General features: G+C 36.0%; 1 protein-coding gene across 4 annotated transcripts in view; it reads right to left on the bottom strand.

Annotated features, from left to right (window-relative positions):
* The window catches only part of CAMSAP2 (calmodulin regulated spectrin associated protein family member 2), a 94403-nt gene that overhangs the window by 73578 nt on the left and 2662 nt on the right, over window positions 1–18163 (bottom strand). For all 4 annotated transcript variants that reach the window (XM_075508192.1, XM_075508193.1, XM_075508194.1 and 1 more), the window contains one exon: window positions 7706–7965. In XM_075508192.1, the coding sequence (XP_075364307.1) occupies window positions 7706–7965 (260 nt within the window). The remainder of the gene's footprint in view (window positions 1–7705; window positions 7966–18163) is intronic.

The raw sequence follows: 18163 nt of genomic DNA, 5'->3' as shown, positions 1-18163 counted from the left end.
CTAGTATGACTCATACTGATAACCTTTGTTTTGCACACACTAAATTCTAGACAAATATACTGTAGAACACATCCCAAGTCACTGCTGCTATTTACAGGACACAGAAAAAAGCTTTTTCTATGTACAAGACAAACATAATTAAAAACAAGCAGCAGGCAAAACAAAATCCCCAGGTTATGAGTCAACATAAGCTGCATGAAAAAAGCTAACAGGACACTAAGTTAAAATGGTAAAAGCAGAATAAACTTTTATGAAGAGTTATAGCAGTTACTATGACCAAAGCATGAACTGACACCTTGTGCTTGAGAGAGTTTGGTATCCACATTGCTTTACTATGTCAAATAGATGTTTGTGCGATGCTGACTATAGTGAGATGGTGTCACAGTAAGATCAGCAAAAATACTGGATCACTGTTTTCAAGCACATGAGAACCTTACAAGGAATGCGTGTGAAGAGATGAGTCTGAAACCCAGTGTCTACAGCAGAAATTGAGCAAAAGATATCGAACATCAAAAGATTACATTATCCCAGCCCAAAGCCACAGCTGACTGGTTCTAATGAGGCACATTAGACTAAACTCTGGTTCTGTTTCACCACTATATTTGCTTATTATTTTAATCTTCTGTGAAATGTACTACTGTGCAAGATGCTTAAATATCACAAGTCAGTTTAATATTAGAGTCTGGTATTTTAACTAACAAATCAGGTATCTCTGGGCTCAAGTCAAGTAACTGCGAATTCTTTTTAGGTGTCCTCATCTAACAAGTAATTCACAATAGCACAGGAATGGAAACTTGTTACATCATGCCTAAAACCAGAAAAAAAAAATTCTTCAGGGCAGAAACCACATCTTATTTCTTTGTTCTATGAAGTATTTAGTACACTTTTTGTTGCCTTATGGAGTTAAAGGAATTCTACAGCATGAAAATGCAGAGGCTGCAGCATGTAGCTGCAAGCTAACTGGGTGAGATGCTGGAGTCCTTCGTCAAGGATAAATACTCCTCTGATGAGAGGGACTGTCATTTCAAATGAATGCAGTCTATCAGAGACACCAAAAATCTGGATTGCAGGATGCATTAACCACTTATTGTCTGCTATCTTATCCAGAAAGAGACGCAGATTCGGGCTATGGGTACAAAACCAGCACTATCAATCCCTCTTCCTTCCATGTAAGTTTTGTTGGCTATGACTAACTTAGCAATTAGTACTGTACAATGGAAAAGCAAAACTGGTGCAAAGGTCCCAGGAATCGCCCCTACTCCCTTCTCAGGCGATTCACTTAAATCAGCTCTACTCTAGTCCTGTGAAGTGAGCCCACCCTTTGACAGGTGGGCTACCATAGCTCTGATCCTACAGCCCACTTCCAGTATAGCTGCCGAAAGAAACTGAGTTCGTGTTCCCTGAGATGACTCCACAAGGTAAACCAGAAGTGCAGTAACTGGGAGAAATATGGAGATTTCCCTCAAAAAGCGCGCTCCTGATCACTACTAAAAAACTAATACAGGCACACCTAATTATACCTCAGTTATAGTCCAGATTTACAAACTGCTACAGAGAGAATTATTGCCAGACTTCCTCACACAAGATATCTTCAAGGAAGACGGTAATTTGCAGCTAAATGGATAAACAATTTTGATGACAGCACACTACTTTTTATATTAAAACTCCATACACACAAATTACGTCTCAGAATTAGGAAGGTAACAATTTTTAACCGTACCAGCTATTATGAACTTACTGCTAGGGTTTCGCTAGAGTCTCTCACTCCCTTCACATCCTGGCTGACTATTGTGGAAGCGTATGGAGGATTTACGTGTTTCTTGATTAATGATAGTACTTTTCAAAAATAGTTATACATAGGTGTACGTTTAAGGTCGCTGCTCAGCTGGTTGACATTTTTCTGCAACAGTATTTTCCCAAATTAGAGTTTAAATTTACACAAAAGTTACACTTTTGCATTATGCTTAGTATAGTTTTTATATTTTCCCATATTGAGAAGATGATACAAAGAAATATTTAAAAGTCTGGCATATTTTCCTGGAGATAGTATTTATATACAGGGTATTCTCTAACCTTTTTGTAGTTGCTAAATTTTATTTAAGAACTCAATAACTAAAACTGCCTTTTTTTTTTCAGAAACCTTGCAAGATAGTAACTTTTTTTGTAAGTCAGATGAGAGTGCTCTATCCATATACAACAATAAGGGCAGGAAAATAGATTTTTGGTGCAAATCTGGTAACAGTCTGTAACATTGCTGTATCTGTACACCCCTCAACACACACTGGTTTTAAACAGGTTTTTAAGATTTGACATTATTACCCCTCCAGCTTGAAATTTAGTTGGTCTTGGGCCTTCCCCTTAGGAAGGGGACTGGGCAGTACAGAAGTCCACAGCCTGGGTAATTATTGGGCAACTTCAGTTTTGCTGTAGAGTATCAGGCAGCAGAGAACGAAGATTCTGATTCTTTATTCCTTTCCCCAAATGGCAGAAGTGCATTGCAGGGACTTGGGGGAGGGAAAGCATTTCTTACTTCCTCACTGAATCTGTTTATTCTTCCCTCCACTTGAGGCAAATTGAAAGAGATCACCAGCATATGAATACAAAATGGCCAGCCTAATTAAATATCAGAATTCTCATAAAAGGATTGGGCTTGTCAAATACATTATTCAGTTGATATAAAATTATTGGCATAATGCAGAAACTTGTCTAAAAGTCTCTACCTGTAAGAACAGATATAGATGTTTTTTAAAAATAAAGAGATCAAATATGTATATGAGAAAAAATATGAAAAAATCCAAATTGCCTTCTTCTTGTATACCTGACATTTGAAGGTTTAAGTCAGTTTGGCTCATGAAATAAATGTAAAATTTAAAAAAGATAAATCAACAGGGAAATAGAAAAGTTAATCTTGACTTGAACAGGGATCTATGCATATTATATCTGGAAGCATTAAAACAAAATTATTGCATAATTATCAGAACCATGCTGAATTCTTAAGCTATTTCTGATTTCTATAGCCTGTCAAAATCTCACATATGATTTCCATATGGAAGTGCCTGCTTAAGACAGATTTTTTTGTTTTGTTTTTAAATGCAATTGGAACTTGCCAACTGAAATAAGTAGCTTTGCTCATATTTTTGCAACTTAGCTTTCATAAACTCTAAGCATCAGGTAATTCTTTTTGTACTCCTGATCTAAAGTATAATTTTCAGGAGAAAAATACTCTGGTTCTTGGTTCAAACCTGTTTCAATTCCAAGCTGTAGACTATTTCTGCACTGTTTAAAGTCTAATGTAGCAGAGCCAAGACCATATGAATTTCAACCTGGAGAATAATAATGTGGTATTTGGTTCTTTTGTTCCCCTACCAAAAACAAAGGCAACAGGAGGATCCTATCAAATAAGAAGATTTAACAAAAATAAACATAGAATTAAGTTTTAATAGCTTGCAATACATGGAGAACAGCAATAGAGGTACCACTGAATAGTTCTATAGTGTTATCACAAAATGCAATCTCTCAGGAACAGACAGTTTCAATTACAAGTTTTTAAATCAGAACAAACCTGAAGAATAACCTAGCTTTCAATTTTACCAGAAAAACAAACATAAGACATGGACTTCCCCACCCCTACACAGGGGAGCCTTTAACAGAAGCCTTTGCTCCTGTTACTGTGTGTTAATTTTCTAAGTGCCTCTTTTCTAATCCCATTCCACTGGAGGAAACTAATTCTTATATATACATACACGTATGTGTGTATATACAGATATACACATACAGACACAAAAATTTGCAGCTTCTCAAACTAGATACTAATGCGGCCAAGTCAGTCATGACTAATAAGAAAACTACCATCTATCCTGACCCCAGTGCAGAAAGAAACACGTCCATTACCTAGACTTTTCAAAGACTTTGATATATAAAGTGCTTCCTAGAAAAAGATTCAGTTATAGCTATCCAAGAAAAAGAGAAGGCCAAAATGTGACATGCCTTCTTTAGTAAGTAGTCACATGCCAAGTAAATCAACAATCACCACAGCCATCACCGCTGTGAACAGAGTACAAGTCTGTTGACTGCAGCTACATGCAGTATAAAGCACAAGCAAAATTAAAACATTCTATACTCAAATCTTTTTCCATAGTTTCATTTTATAATAACTCACCCCTTTCCAGCTATAGAAACACAGTACATCTGAGCAGATAATAAATGTCCTCTAACAAACACCAACATCTTTCCCCTATTTACGGGGAAGACAGGCTAGCAAAGAGAAAGAGTACCACACTATTTTCTATTAAATTAATCAAAATTAGATTGAACATAGGTGTCCTGGTTTCAGTTGAGATAGAGTTAATTTTCTTTATAGTGGCTGATAATGGGGCTATGTTTTGGATTTGTGCTGAAGACAGTGTTGATAATACAGAGATGTTTTAGTTGTTGCTGTACTAGTCAAGGACTTTTCAGCTTCCCGTGCTCTGCCAGGTGCAGAAGCAGCTGGGAGGGGACGCAGCCAGGAGAGTTGATCCAAACTGACCAAAGGGCTATTCCATACCACATGACATCATGCTCAGTATATAAAGCTGGGGAAGAAGAAGGAAGGGGGGACATTTGGAGTGATGGCGTTTGTCTTCCCAAGTAACCGTTACGCGTGATGGAGCCCTGCTTTCCTGGAGATGGCTGAACGCCTGACCATGGGAAGTAGTGAATTAATTCCTTGCTTTGTTTTGCTTGCGTGCGCGGCTTTTGCTTTACCTATTAAACTGTTTTTATCTCAACCCTCAAGTTTTCTTACTTTTGCTCTTCCGATTCTCTCCCCCATCCCACCGAGGGGGAGTGAGCAAGCAGCTGCGTGGTGCTTAGTTGCCGGCTGGGGCTAAACCACGACAATAGGTTTAACAAAATCTGGTCTACCAGAGGAACATGTGAATTAATTACATATGCAAACTTTCTGTTCTACATAATTGAAAAAGAAAAATCATTCCATACTCTAAAACAGGATATATATCTTACTTTGTAAGACTTGTAGAAACTGTGACATATGGAACACTAGGAAAAGGTACTGGAAGACATCAAGGGGATAATTTTAAGACTCTGTCAATACTGCAACAGCCAGATTTGAAATTCTCTGCCAACTTTGCTAATTGTATAATAAGGAAAAAGGTTGAGACTTGCAATTAAAGTGTAGCCTTGCTGCTAGGAACTTGCACAGGGACGTGAGCATGGCATGACAAATTAAAGCTCTTGGGTTCAGAGTATTAGTATTGAGACTACAGTTTCACAGCCATTTCTTTGGTAGCAATTGTTTTAGACATGGCTGCCCTTCTGCCCAAGCCAGTTGTGTTTCTGCTCCAGTGCTCCCTCTCATTGTTACAGCCCAGCAGCTTGTGAACTAACTCAACAGCATCAGTACACTCATCTGTTGCTGGTACTGGAGTGGGGATAAGTGACCTGGGCAGAGCAGGAATCTGGGCATGTCAACTGTTATGACACTGATGCTTGAATAACTACTTGCTGGACTATACCTAAACAACACAGGAAAGAAAGGACACAAACACCCACTGAAGCACAGGGGAAATACAAAATTGCTATTGAAATGCATCTTAAGCAACATTAATTACTAAATTAAAGATCAGCAAACCAAACTAGAGAATACCAACACATTTTCTCAACTGACAACTCTGAAAAGAGATACCTCTTAGAACTACTCTAGAAAGGGATCAAATGAAAAAAAAAAAAAAGCAAATGGGAAAACCATAGGCACATAAATGCAAGTCAGTAACCTTATCTTCCCTCAGAGACAAAAACGGAATTAAGTTCTGTAAAAACACGAGCAGTCAGGAAGCTTGCTTCTTAACCTCTTAAATGCTTTGACTTCTATGAAGACTATAAACACTTACTCCTAAACCACCCATGACTGTTGCAAGTGTCCTGCAAATTTTGTATCACTTCAGTATGTCTTTTATTTGCTATCCACCGCTTCTTTTACTAACATGCCACTTGTTCTTTGCTGAGCTCTCCTTTTTAAAAAGGATATCAAGATCAAAACAAGAGACTGGCAAAATCTCAAGTTATCTGCATTCAGTGATCACAGCTTAATCATAAGGAAAGTGTCTTGACTAGTTTTATTACTATTGTTGAAATATTTCTATCTTCAGATCTTAAGCATTCTATGAGCAGGAAAGAATTCTCAAAAAATAAAAACAAAGTGGATGTAAAGAATTTAGTCTTTACATCACAGTAACTGACTACTGCCACTTCTAAAAAACATTTGTGCAAACTAAGAGGCCTAATACATCTTGGCAATACTGTATGGAATAAATCATTAATTACTAATTAGTAGCTTTGATGTCACACCTGTAAAGCCTCTGCAACTTATCAGTTGATACCAGCTGATCAAATAAAAGAGACTCTCTAGTCATATTCTGCCAAATACTTGTTAGTCTTCTTACATGTTAGTAAATGCAAGTTGCTAATAAGCTGATGATAAAAACATAGCTGTATTAATTTTCACACACCTCCATTCTAGCAGCAGCTACAGGTCACTGACCATAAAAGTATCAAAGAACTTAAAATAGAGCAGTCAGCCAACTCCAGAGGGTAGGTTCAAACAAAAAAAGACTCTGGGAGAACTAGACTGCAAAGCCTAGATTCAGCTAATGGATGACAGAAAATCTGTAGAAGTCCTTTCTCTACTAGACATTTTATTCCCTGTGTCCAATGTATTCTAATACAAAAAGACCAGATTGTGGCATAAATACCTCCAAGTATAGTAGTAACATTAGTTCCATTGATATCACAATAAAATTTGCTCATGATTTCAAATGAGCAAGCTTAAGTTCTGTATTAGAATAGAAGTTGTCAACTCAACCTTTGTAGTCTCATACTTTATATTTACTTAATTTATTTTCTATATCAAATATTAAACAATAAAGAGGTTAAAATAATTTTAAATACTTCACTTTAAATATAGTTGAATCTTATTCTAGCATACTGTCAATTTATAAACAACCTAGAGGAAAGGATTGGGCATATGTAGCCATCTTTTTTATAGACAAATTTATTTTTTTTTTTTTACTCAGCTCCAATCAAGGAAGAAAAATGCACGACCTAGGAGCTTAGTAATACAATCATTCATCTGTTGAACTAATGTTTTAATTAGCAGTTGTATAAAGCAAAGACATATTATTAAAAGTCTCCATAAAAGAATATACCATTGTTGTGTGTTTTACATTGACTTAATACATATCTGGTGACTACTGAATGTTATTAGGTTGAATTGCCTATGTCATCAAAACCTTTTTTTTTTTTTTTTTAAAGCTTTTAACCAAAGATTTCTATAAGGACGGAAAAAAACCCCACAATCTATTTTCAAACCACTTTTCCAACACAGAAATATTCACTGACAGTCAGTGCTGTAAAAACTGAAATCAAAGTTATCATATTGTCACTGCTATATTTAAAAATGTAACACGTGAACTAAGTAGAATGATAGGTGTTTTCAAGCATTAGTACAGAGGAAATACACCTGCACTGACAGCTATTAGGAGACGGAAAAAACAAACCAAAACAATCACGAGCCTCCCAGTAATGAATCACGGTTAACTCTTGAAAAAATACTTCAACAATGATGCATGTTAAAAGACAGATATGTAGTTATTGGGAGTACACAGAAGAGTAGAATAAACATAACATACAAGCTTTAAACACTCACCATCTGAATTGGTTTTTTATGAAGATCTCGTTCAGTCACCAACTTTTCTTGGTCAGTGACATAAAGGCCTTTTTGTGCCAGGGCTTGTATAACAGCATCATGACCTAGAAGTGGTTTTGCAGCATCACTCTTGAGAATAAGGCTCCCAGCACGACAGTAGAGTTCTGCAGACAGTAGCAAGTTAACAACAGGTGGTTTAATGTGCTCCTGGTCATACTGGTCTGTGTAAAATGGTTCTCGTAGTTCTTCTGGAACATTTTCTACAAGGAAAAAAAAAAAAGAAGCATTAGTCAGTATCAGAAAGGATAGATATAGTATTAGGGGTTTTTTATATGTATGAACCCAAAGCTATGTTAAAGAATGCATATTCAAGGGAAGGCCAGAGTTTTTACCAGTCATCATGGTATAAAACACTGGGGGAAATTGCATACAAATGTAACATTTGAACTACAAATAGAAACTCAAGAAAAATTCAAAAAGAGTTTCACACTGCAAAGGCCACACCAGAAGGCCAACCTGTGGTTTACAGCATCATTACTTTAAAATTTCTTGGCCTCTCCAAATACATGCCCAACCATTCTCATTTCCTTTAGCATAACATTATACAGGTCAGACATATAAAGGCAGAACAACACCCACTTAAAAACAAAACCCTGTCTCTACTACAATAATAAAATGGAAATGGAACATTATATTTGAGCATAGAGTAATTTGAAATGAAAAGGGAAACTTCCACTCAGCAGCCTTCCAGGTTTCATATATGAAGAGAAATTTGATTACTATACTACCTATTTCAAAGGTCATGCAGAACAATGACAATCCAGCAGTTAAGCATAAATACATGGATGCTTTACTGGAATTAAAAGAATAGAAAAAGAGGAAAAAAATATTATCAATTTCCTTCTGACAAAATATTTAATTCTTATTTGCCTATTTGTGTTACTGACTTCCCTTAAAAGTGGCCTTCCTCCTTTTTCAATGAACTGGCTTAGCACCCACAGAAAGGTATGCAATATTCTGTCAAGTTTATGCTGAGATTTTAACCCCAACATTAGTGTTCCAAGACAATCTAACAGTTTTTCCAAATACTTTACACAACACAATACAGGCCGACTATATTTATAATTGTCTACCAGAAAAGTAATAGTTATAAATTAATTAAATATGTTACTAGATCAAATGAAATTAAATCACCAATGAAGTGGAAAATAACTTAGAAATGCTTTCAGACTTCACATTTCTAGACATATGCACTGCAAGATGTTCCGTTTTCCCTGTGTAAGAACTTCACTCTCCATTGTTGTAAAATTAGTTAAGCCAACAGCATTTATGGGATAAAGGGCATGTGATTCTTTTCCTGAGCCCAAATGGAAAAGCCTATTTAATTGCTACAAGGAAAAAAAGTGCACAGGGAAACCATGATGCAACTCTAGGTTCCTATCCCCTTTGCCTTCAGGTGGATAAATGGCTAAACAGACAAGGTTTGAAGCAAAGGGTGAAGTAAACAGCCCAATATGGGTGGAGCAGGAGAGAAAGAAAAAACAGAACACGCCATCACAAGATAATGACAGATTATCTTCTTTCTCATGCATATTCTATTGCAGTTCATGTGCTTCCATTATGGGCTTTGGAAGAAGAGCTAGCTGCCTTCTAGCTGTGAAAGGAGAAGATATGCATTACAGAGTGCAAAAAGGGAAAGATATTAACACATACTTTCTTAAATGTCATCAAGATGGTAAAAAAGGATAAGTAATCGCTTCTCATTTGCCAATTCAGAATATCAAGGGGAAGAGAGGTATAGTTTATAATTTGCCTAAACCAGGAGCCTAAATTTGGCTAGAAAGCTGACAGCTCTGCTTTAGAATACAGATCAAAACATACTGTCAGCAAAACTAATTTGCCCTTTAAAATACAAGCCTAATGCCTAACAACATTACTTTTTTACAAGATAATAAAACTACTAAAAAAAAAAAAATCTACCAATGTCGGGCAATGATATTGCAATCTTCTCTTGCTACTTCCCAGCCTCACTTACTGACTCTATAGGACCTACAGCCATCCAATACTATAAAAAGCACTTATAATTAAGGAGCTCTATGAGCTGCTAGCTACCTGCTTCCCTAGTATTATTTCCATCTATCTCAATTCTACCTGTCCTTGTTTCTTTTCCCTGTTTGTCCATACATTGTCTATTTAAATATTAAGCTCATTATTTCTGAAGTCCCTCATGATCCATCTCTACCTTGGTATCAGGAGCTCAATCCTCATCATGACTTTATCCTGTATAATTCCAAATGCCAACTTTTCAAGCATCTTCATGCTATTTCCTCAAGCTAGAGAGCATTAGAAAACATTTTTTGTAAATATCTCACAATGCACAGGCAGCAGATTTTGCCTTTTTTTGGAGAAAAAAAAAAAAAGAAAGAAAAAAAACCAACAAAAATCCACACACCCTTTTTGAATCACATGGGAAGTTAGATGGGGTGGGGGGCAATAGGGAGGAAGAGATAAAGTCATTTGTAATTTCTTAAAAGACCTAAAAAAGCCTCATTCCCATATGGAAAAAATACCTCAAGGCAGGAGCAGTTAGCTACCCACAAACAGAAGTCACATACTCTGTGTTCTAGATTCACTGAAGACAATGACAGATTTCAAATCTGAAAATTTGAGCCAGAAGACAAATCCAAAGACAGGAAATAACAAACCCATTGCCTATTAATGAGCAACTTCTGATCTTCTGTTATCACAGAAACAGACCCTAAAGTGACAAGATAAGATGCAATAAATGCATTTATCATGAAAGAATGATAGCCACTACTGGGGTTAGTAATAAAAAAACCCCTCAATACACTAAAAAAACCCAAGATAACTATCAAAGGCAAATATAATTATTTATAAAGGATATTTCTGCTTCTGAAAAATACAGCAAAAGACAAAATAAGATGTCTGCCATTTCTTTTACTTCATTGGTGTTCACAAAAATAAATTTGGAATAGAAACTTATTATTGGTGTTCATAAAAATAAAACCGGAAAGAAATTTATTAGAGAAATAGAATACAGAAACAAGGGGCTAGGAAGAGAAACTGTGACTACGGACATATTCTGAATTTATAAAAACAAAACATGTGAAAGCATACAAATAAGGAATCCCTGCTGCAACAAGATCAGAAGTCTTTACAAAAATTCCTGTCAGAGTTCCCTTTGCACAGACAGAAACACGTGCACTTTTAACCATTTATAACGTGTATCAAATTGTTTGAGATCAGAATGGATCTTGACAGAAGATTCAAACTGTGTTCTCATTTTTGTTACAGTTAAAAAAAAAAAAAAAAGTGCAGCAGCTAGACATAGAGGAAATTCTTCCTGTTACTGATCTCAAAGTAACAGCCCTTCCAGAATCAGCATGCATTGCCTGTGCAGTCCTGTGAAGGCGAATTTCAAGGCTACATCCAGTTCTCAGCAGATTATCAGAACAATCAACAGGGTCAAAAGCCTTCATTAACAATTCTGGTAGGGTTGGAGATTGTTAAACGGCTTTGTTGGGCAGAGAAGAATCTTAACACTAATCCCCAATATGTGCATTTTAGAGTCCCTTTCCTTTGCCCAGCTGACAAGAGTCTTTCAAGATTGAACTCTGAAGTAAATGAACAGTTTTAAAATAAATACCTTGTTGCACACACATGCATAAAGTACCATTTGACCTTGAAATTTGTAGCAAAGTACAGCAATTATGTTAGAGAGATATATCGGGGAGACTGAGTTCAGGGAGTTGAGCACATGAAATATGGATGAGACCAAGGGAACTGTGTGTAATTCTGCTGGAGAGGTGGTGGGAGGATCTAACCACACTCTTCCAGCACTCAGCAGGCAGGTTCCAGAAATGTGGACCTGGACTGTGAAGTGACAAAAGACAGTGGTCGTGAGCTGCCACAAGGGAAATTTCAACTGGATAGAAGTAAAAAAAAATTCTTCACAGCAAGAGCAGCAGAGCACCGGCACAGTTTGCCTGGGGACCTGCCTGCGAAACCAACATCCGTGGGGACTTTCAAAACTTGAGTAGACAAGGCCCTGAGAAACCTCTTCTAACTTTGAAGCCAGCTCTTCTTGGAGCAGGATGTTAAACTAGATGATCTCCAGAGAGTGCTTTCACCCTATTTTTTTCCTGAAATTGTCAACAGGACCACAGGTTTCAATTTTGGAAATATTTTCTTGGTATGGGTTTTAAAAAAAAAAAGTTTGACATTTTGAATTTTGTAAATATTGAACTGTGAAGAGGATAAATGAAGCTAATATACAGGTTCAACACACAGGGAAAAGAAGAAAAAGGAAATACCACATTAGCCCAAAACAATAATGTAAATTTAAGAATCAGGCTCACTTTAAAACAGTATTCAAGATATCTTCAGGTAATTTTTCTGTAAATTATAGTGGACTCAAAAGTCCTGCAGATGCTCTCTTTAGAGAAGAAAAAAAAAAATAAAAACAAAAGGACTTATTCCAAGCTTTAAAGCAAACAAGGGTTTATTATTTCTCCCCGCCATGAGATAGAAATGTAACTTAACTTTCCATTTAAACAGACCATTTTAAAGGGAAGGAATCATCTAAAAATAATTCATGGCTACCACCCCTGAATTTACCTTTAAAAGCTGTTTTATAAAGCAAAACTCTCTGCTCAGGTAAGTGTGAATTACTCCTTGGAGGATAGTATGAATTCCTCCTTTGGAAAAAAATTACTTGTATTAATGTGAAGAGTCGACACTTTCTTTAAAAACAAACTGTTTTTTTGTAAAGTTTCCAGACTTCCACATAGATGAATACAATCCTTTGAGTTACGTTGACTACTGAGTTTTTCAAGTTTATAAGAGTGAACAACTCCAGATTTATGAATATTTGCATTAAGGAAGTCCAAAAGCGTAGAAATCTTTGTCAACAAGGTTTTTTTTTTTTTATTCCTGAGGATAATATAAACAAGTTAAAATATTTCACCATGGGATTTCTAATTAAAATACACACCATTCTTGGAAGCCACAAGGTCACATTAAGCCTCAGCCTAGAAAACTTCCATCTCTACAGGTTACCGACATCAAGCAACAAAGACATTAAGAAAAAAAACTATTTGTAGAAGACTGAGATTTAATACAAAATGATCTCATGAAAATTCTGACTAATACCTTTAACCACTTCCTAGTGCAAATCAGTAGTGAATTTATGCCAAATCTTAATGGACTCCATTACTTTATAGTTTTCTGCAGGACAGCAAAGGTATGCTTTTGCCATAAGGTAACAGTGTTAACTTACTTCATTCAGACTCCCACTTGCCAACAAGGACTCTGGTGCCACATTTGCCATTTGGGCACAAGAGAGCAGGGCTTGCGTGGAAGTCAAGAGTCTGAGGACTGAGAACAGATCAGAGAAGTGTGATTTATATTATTTTTCGCTTTTGATGAATTTTTGTAGTTGCCTCAGTAGAAAAGGGAGACATTTCAATTTGCTGTTTTATTCTGGAGATACCTTCAAGGGCTCTGGTGAGTACTCCAGTTCTAAGATTTACAGCAGGTTAGTAATCCATGGATCAAACTGATGCTACTGAAAAAAGAAAAATCATGAAACAAGACTTAATCAGGAAGTGGAAAATGAAATGAGACAGTTGATATTAAAAAAAAAAAAAATTACTTTTTGGTTTGTTGAATCAGTCTGCCACTTACATTGTTCTTGGCTAGCAGGCAGTAGGTGTACTTCTGCCTAGGGGCAAGTATCCAAAAGGTCAACCTCTAGAAATTTATGGCAGACTGAATTTCAGTATCACAATTCTTAACTTTGTCCACCTAACTAAACTGAACTTGAGATTTTTCACCATCACAGAAGTACTACAAATAAACAGACCCTACCTTCCTGCCTCTAGATGCCACAAAAATAGACTACTATCCACTGCTTTGAGAGCAGTTCTGCACTTATAAGGGATTCCTTATAAAAAAAAACCAAACAAAAAAACCTCAAACACCAAACCAAAACCCCAAAACATCTAAGGAAAAAATACGCACAGGCTCTACCTTCATAGCCCTCCCAGACTTCTGTTATTTTTTGAACACTAAGAATCACATAAGAAATGCTCTACTGGGTCACACTAATTGTCTACCCCATCCAGTATTCTGACTTCAGTAGCACAATAGGAAGCACTACTCACAAAGCATACAGAATTTGTCTGGTAGGGGCATTTCCTATTAAAATGGAGAAGTTTAACATCTACTTTACTAAAGCCTGTGTATTGATTCATGTTTTGATAAACAAAAGAATGACTTAAAATTCACCCTGCCAATAAAGGCATCAATTCTTATCAGCATAAATGCCTTCAGAACTTATTTTTGGGAAAGGTAAGATATGAGAAATATAAAGTTAATTAGTAGTATAGTTATAATCCCATCTCACTCACTGTGATGACTGTTATAGTCAAGATATGATTTAAATAGCCTATGGAATAGGGCAAAAGATCGTTTCAGAAATTTAGAGAGAAACACTTATTTCTTGAACTATTATAAGACTTTATTAAACCAAAGAAAACTTTTTGCCAGCCATAACTAGATAGACATGAGCTGACACACCTGCTTTGGTGTCTGTCTTATAGATTCTCTTAGTTTAAGACTGCTTCCAACTGAAAAAAAAGAAAACACATAGGAAACAGCTAGAACTATACAACTCTTACATTAGGCAAATAGATTTCAAACACTACATTTTAACTCTGTAGCAAAAAGGTTTATTACTACCACCTGATTCAGTAATAATGTACTGTCCAAGGAAAAAAGAAAAAAGGGGGGGGGGGGGGAGGGGAGAACTCACTATTTTTCTTGCAAAGTCTCGAAGGTTTTTCACTCACAGTCCCATTCATTTTCCAGAATGATCGGCAAAAACATTCATTCAGACCCCTGGGTTTACCAAAGCAAGTAGTTAAAAGTTATTCATTTTGGGAGTGGAATTGTATCCAGTTTTGCTCATTAAAATCCACCAGCTAGCTGTAGAAATGAAATTACATAACAGCTCATATCAGAAAGGTGATAAATTCCTGATTAACAGCATATAAATACTCTTCAAGTTCGAATGAGCACCACCTTTAAACATGGAGTCACTGAAGTAACCCAACAGATTACCCTAAATCATGGGGGGAGGGGGAGGAAGTTAAAATATATCTGCAGTTGTAACTGCAGTAATGGTCAAAAAAATATAAAAGAGAAGCCAGGTATAGGTAGAATAAATATATTTCACCTCATCACCTGACATAAGTGAGCATTTGGCTACAGTCTCTTCATCAGATCTATTACATTCTGCAGACAGGCACTTCAGTTGTAAAGACAAATAGGCTCAGAATAGGCTCAATGACATGAAGTCAGTGAAAGAACAGATTATGAACTACCCCATCAGAGGTCTATCATGTAGTAAGAATCCTGACAACTGGCAGCTTACTCACCTTCCCATACTTTTGTACATGCACAGTCTACAACCTCTGATGACTCTGCCAAACCTAACAGATCCAGAAGCTCATAGAATTTTATTTACTTTTAGAAAGTGATCTACAGTCAAACCATGTTTTAAATGTGTTCTACACAAAGGAGTGATACGATCAACTTCTAAGTACACCATCTCAGTAGAGGATTAGTCCAATCAACTGATTTTAGTAGGATTGACCAAAGTATCAATTTGTCAGCAACTATTTTAGAGAGGTGATGGAATCTATTAAAAAAAAAAAAAAATTTTTTTTCCTCACAAGAATGTCAAACATTTGCTTTTATACTCCAAACTCTTGTGCAAGTTTTTGCTAGCTGCCGTACTGACTAAAAGTAAAGAAATTAGGTCTGCTAGGAAAAAGATTAAAATATGTTCTGGCCTGCAACACCCAACACAGCAGATGAGAGTATTTAGTTAAAACTTGTTTCTGTCAAATACACAATGTTCATTTCCTCCCTTCATGGTTCTACTGGCAACATCTGCAAACAGCAGTAAGTAGCCGCATATGAATTCTGAAAATATTAATCATCAGGAGAAAGCTATTTTTAAGTTTCTTGGGTAATTTTTAGTTGCAGATGATGCAATTTGTAATCTATTGCTTCAGACACCTATAAAGGATAAATTTAACATTAAAAGGTGGATGGACTGTTTTATTCTGACTGCAGAAAACACAACAATGTTTAGGACAGGCACACAGACTTGTGCAGGTTTTATTTAGTTTTTAGTTTATTCCTGTCAAAAAACCTCATACTACACCAGTGAAATTTATTATTGTAGCAGGATGATACGTTGTATGGATAGAAGAACAGCAACAGATTGAACTTGACTTTAAAATTGTTCCCATAATTTTCTGAGAATCATAGACATCAGAGGTAGTCTTAACTTAGTAACTAGAAGCTGAATGCAAAACTGTCTGAAAAACAATTTTGCAAGAGTACACAGAGGTTCCCTATCAAATGGGAAGAACACGTACTTCAGGGTTCAAGAATTAGTATTTTCATTCATACTAGGTGAGGTTCTAGAGAAGTGATTCCAAGCTACAAAGGGATTGAAAGCATTTTGGAAGACAAAATTATAATTCAAGATGATTTTGGTAAGTGAAGAAGTGGTTTGAAAATAGGATGCAGTTATATAAGTATAGCTGCAAAGCAGGAATCTACAACTGTACAATTACAAGATGGGAACAACTGAGTAGGCAGCAGTTCTACAGAGAAAGATATGGAGCTACAGTGAATCACAGACTGAATGAGTCAACAATTCTAGGCTGATGCAAAAATGACAAACATCGTATTCTAGCAAATAAATGAGAGTATTATAGGTTGGAAAGATGAAGTAATTTTTCAAATCTACCCTGTACTGGTAAGGGTTTAGCTGGACCATGAGACCTAGATTTAAGTACAGAATTCATGCAAAACTGACCACAGAAAAAATACACACACAAAAAAACCCTCAACAAAAACACAGAGCCCAAAAAAGCTTGACTTACAAAAATGAAGTTGGAAAAAAAGTCTGGTTTGTCTAAACAGCAGAACGGAGAGAAGAGACTGTTTTTATTATGTGGAAGGTGTTATAAAGAGGTAACGCACCCACCATTCTCACATTCACTGGGAATAGGACAAGTAATGGGTTTACAGTGCAGCAAAAGACATCAAGATTATTATGCTGTTCTAACATCTAGAGATAAAAAAGGATTCAAATTGACTAGCAGACATACCGTGGAATCTCTATAATTACAGATTTTCAAAAAACATGCTAAACAAACATCTGTCAGGAACAATGTATATTTAGCTCAGCCTGTCTTTAGGATGGTAGATGGATAACAAATTTTCCAGTCACATTTTCTATGACTATAGTAGAGTGAGAAGACAAAAACTTCACGCTTCAAAATAATGAAATCCACTTCTGTTGTTTTAGAAATGAAAAGGACACAGAGTAACACAACATCAAGACCCTTTTTAAATTATTCCTATGAAGTAGGTCCCGTTATACTTTTAAGTTGAAGCATATAATATCAGTACAGTTCAACCATTTATTTGGAAAGCAGTTTTTCTATACTGAAATGGTTAACTCCCAGCATTGGGAGTTAATGCTGAAATTTAGTGTTTGCAGATTTAATTTCTATGGTCAAACATTCCCACTTTCATACTTCACACTTTTTGTTAATTTTTCCCCCTTTCAGTTACTGTAAGCTGTGTTACTTAAATCATTTGGTTATTACAAAACATTTAACCTGGCTTGTCCTAACACTGATACATTTTCTTGCAGCAAAACATCAAGGCACAAAGTCCTACGCTCCCTCAACACTTAAATATGAATGCTGTCTTCAGTTAGTATTTCTGAAAAAATGCTTCATACAAGATGCCTTCAACATGACTGTTAGTATACTTTTACTCTCGTAAGACACCTTACTAATAAGACAACTTTGATTTGCCTGTGTTGTGAGCCAGACTCTATTCTTGCAACTTCATTGAGGACAACAGCAATATACAATTGGTCTCTCAGTTTTTGGATGCAGATATCAATCATCAAATACCAAAAGCCACTACTAAATGTTGATGAACAATACTTACTTCAAAGTCTTTTTTCAAGAGAGAATTCTCTTCACAACACCTAGCCAAGCTGTATCCACAATTTTGATTCTATTAAAATATGCTTTAAGAATGTAAAATATGTCCACTGAAAGATGTGCCCATTTGATACATAAAGATTTAGATTTCTTCAATGGATACATGATTGCAACAACTTACACTTTTCATTAATCAAAATGAATGGCATTAATTTATTTCAGAGAGGGTGTGGAAAAATCTTTCATTTCCCCTGCCCACTTAAGGAATTCCAACATTTCAGAGATAAAAAAAGAAATAAAATGTGGCATTTATAAATATGCTAATCATCCTTTGTAATTCCTTTGTCCAAATGCATATAGCAATAGGTAGAAGACATGACTGAAGTTGTGATCT

Source organism: Mycteria americana, chromosome 7 (assembly GCF_035582795.1).
Source record: "Mycteria americana isolate JAX WOST 10 ecotype Jacksonville Zoo and Gardens chromosome 7, USCA_MyAme_1.0, whole genome shotgun sequence".
NCBI classification, from domain to species: Eukaryota; Metazoa; Chordata; class Aves; order Ciconiiformes; family Ciconiidae; genus Mycteria; species Mycteria americana.
Note: the sequence above shows the minus strand (reverse complement) of the source record. Positions and strands in the feature narration are given on the sequence as shown.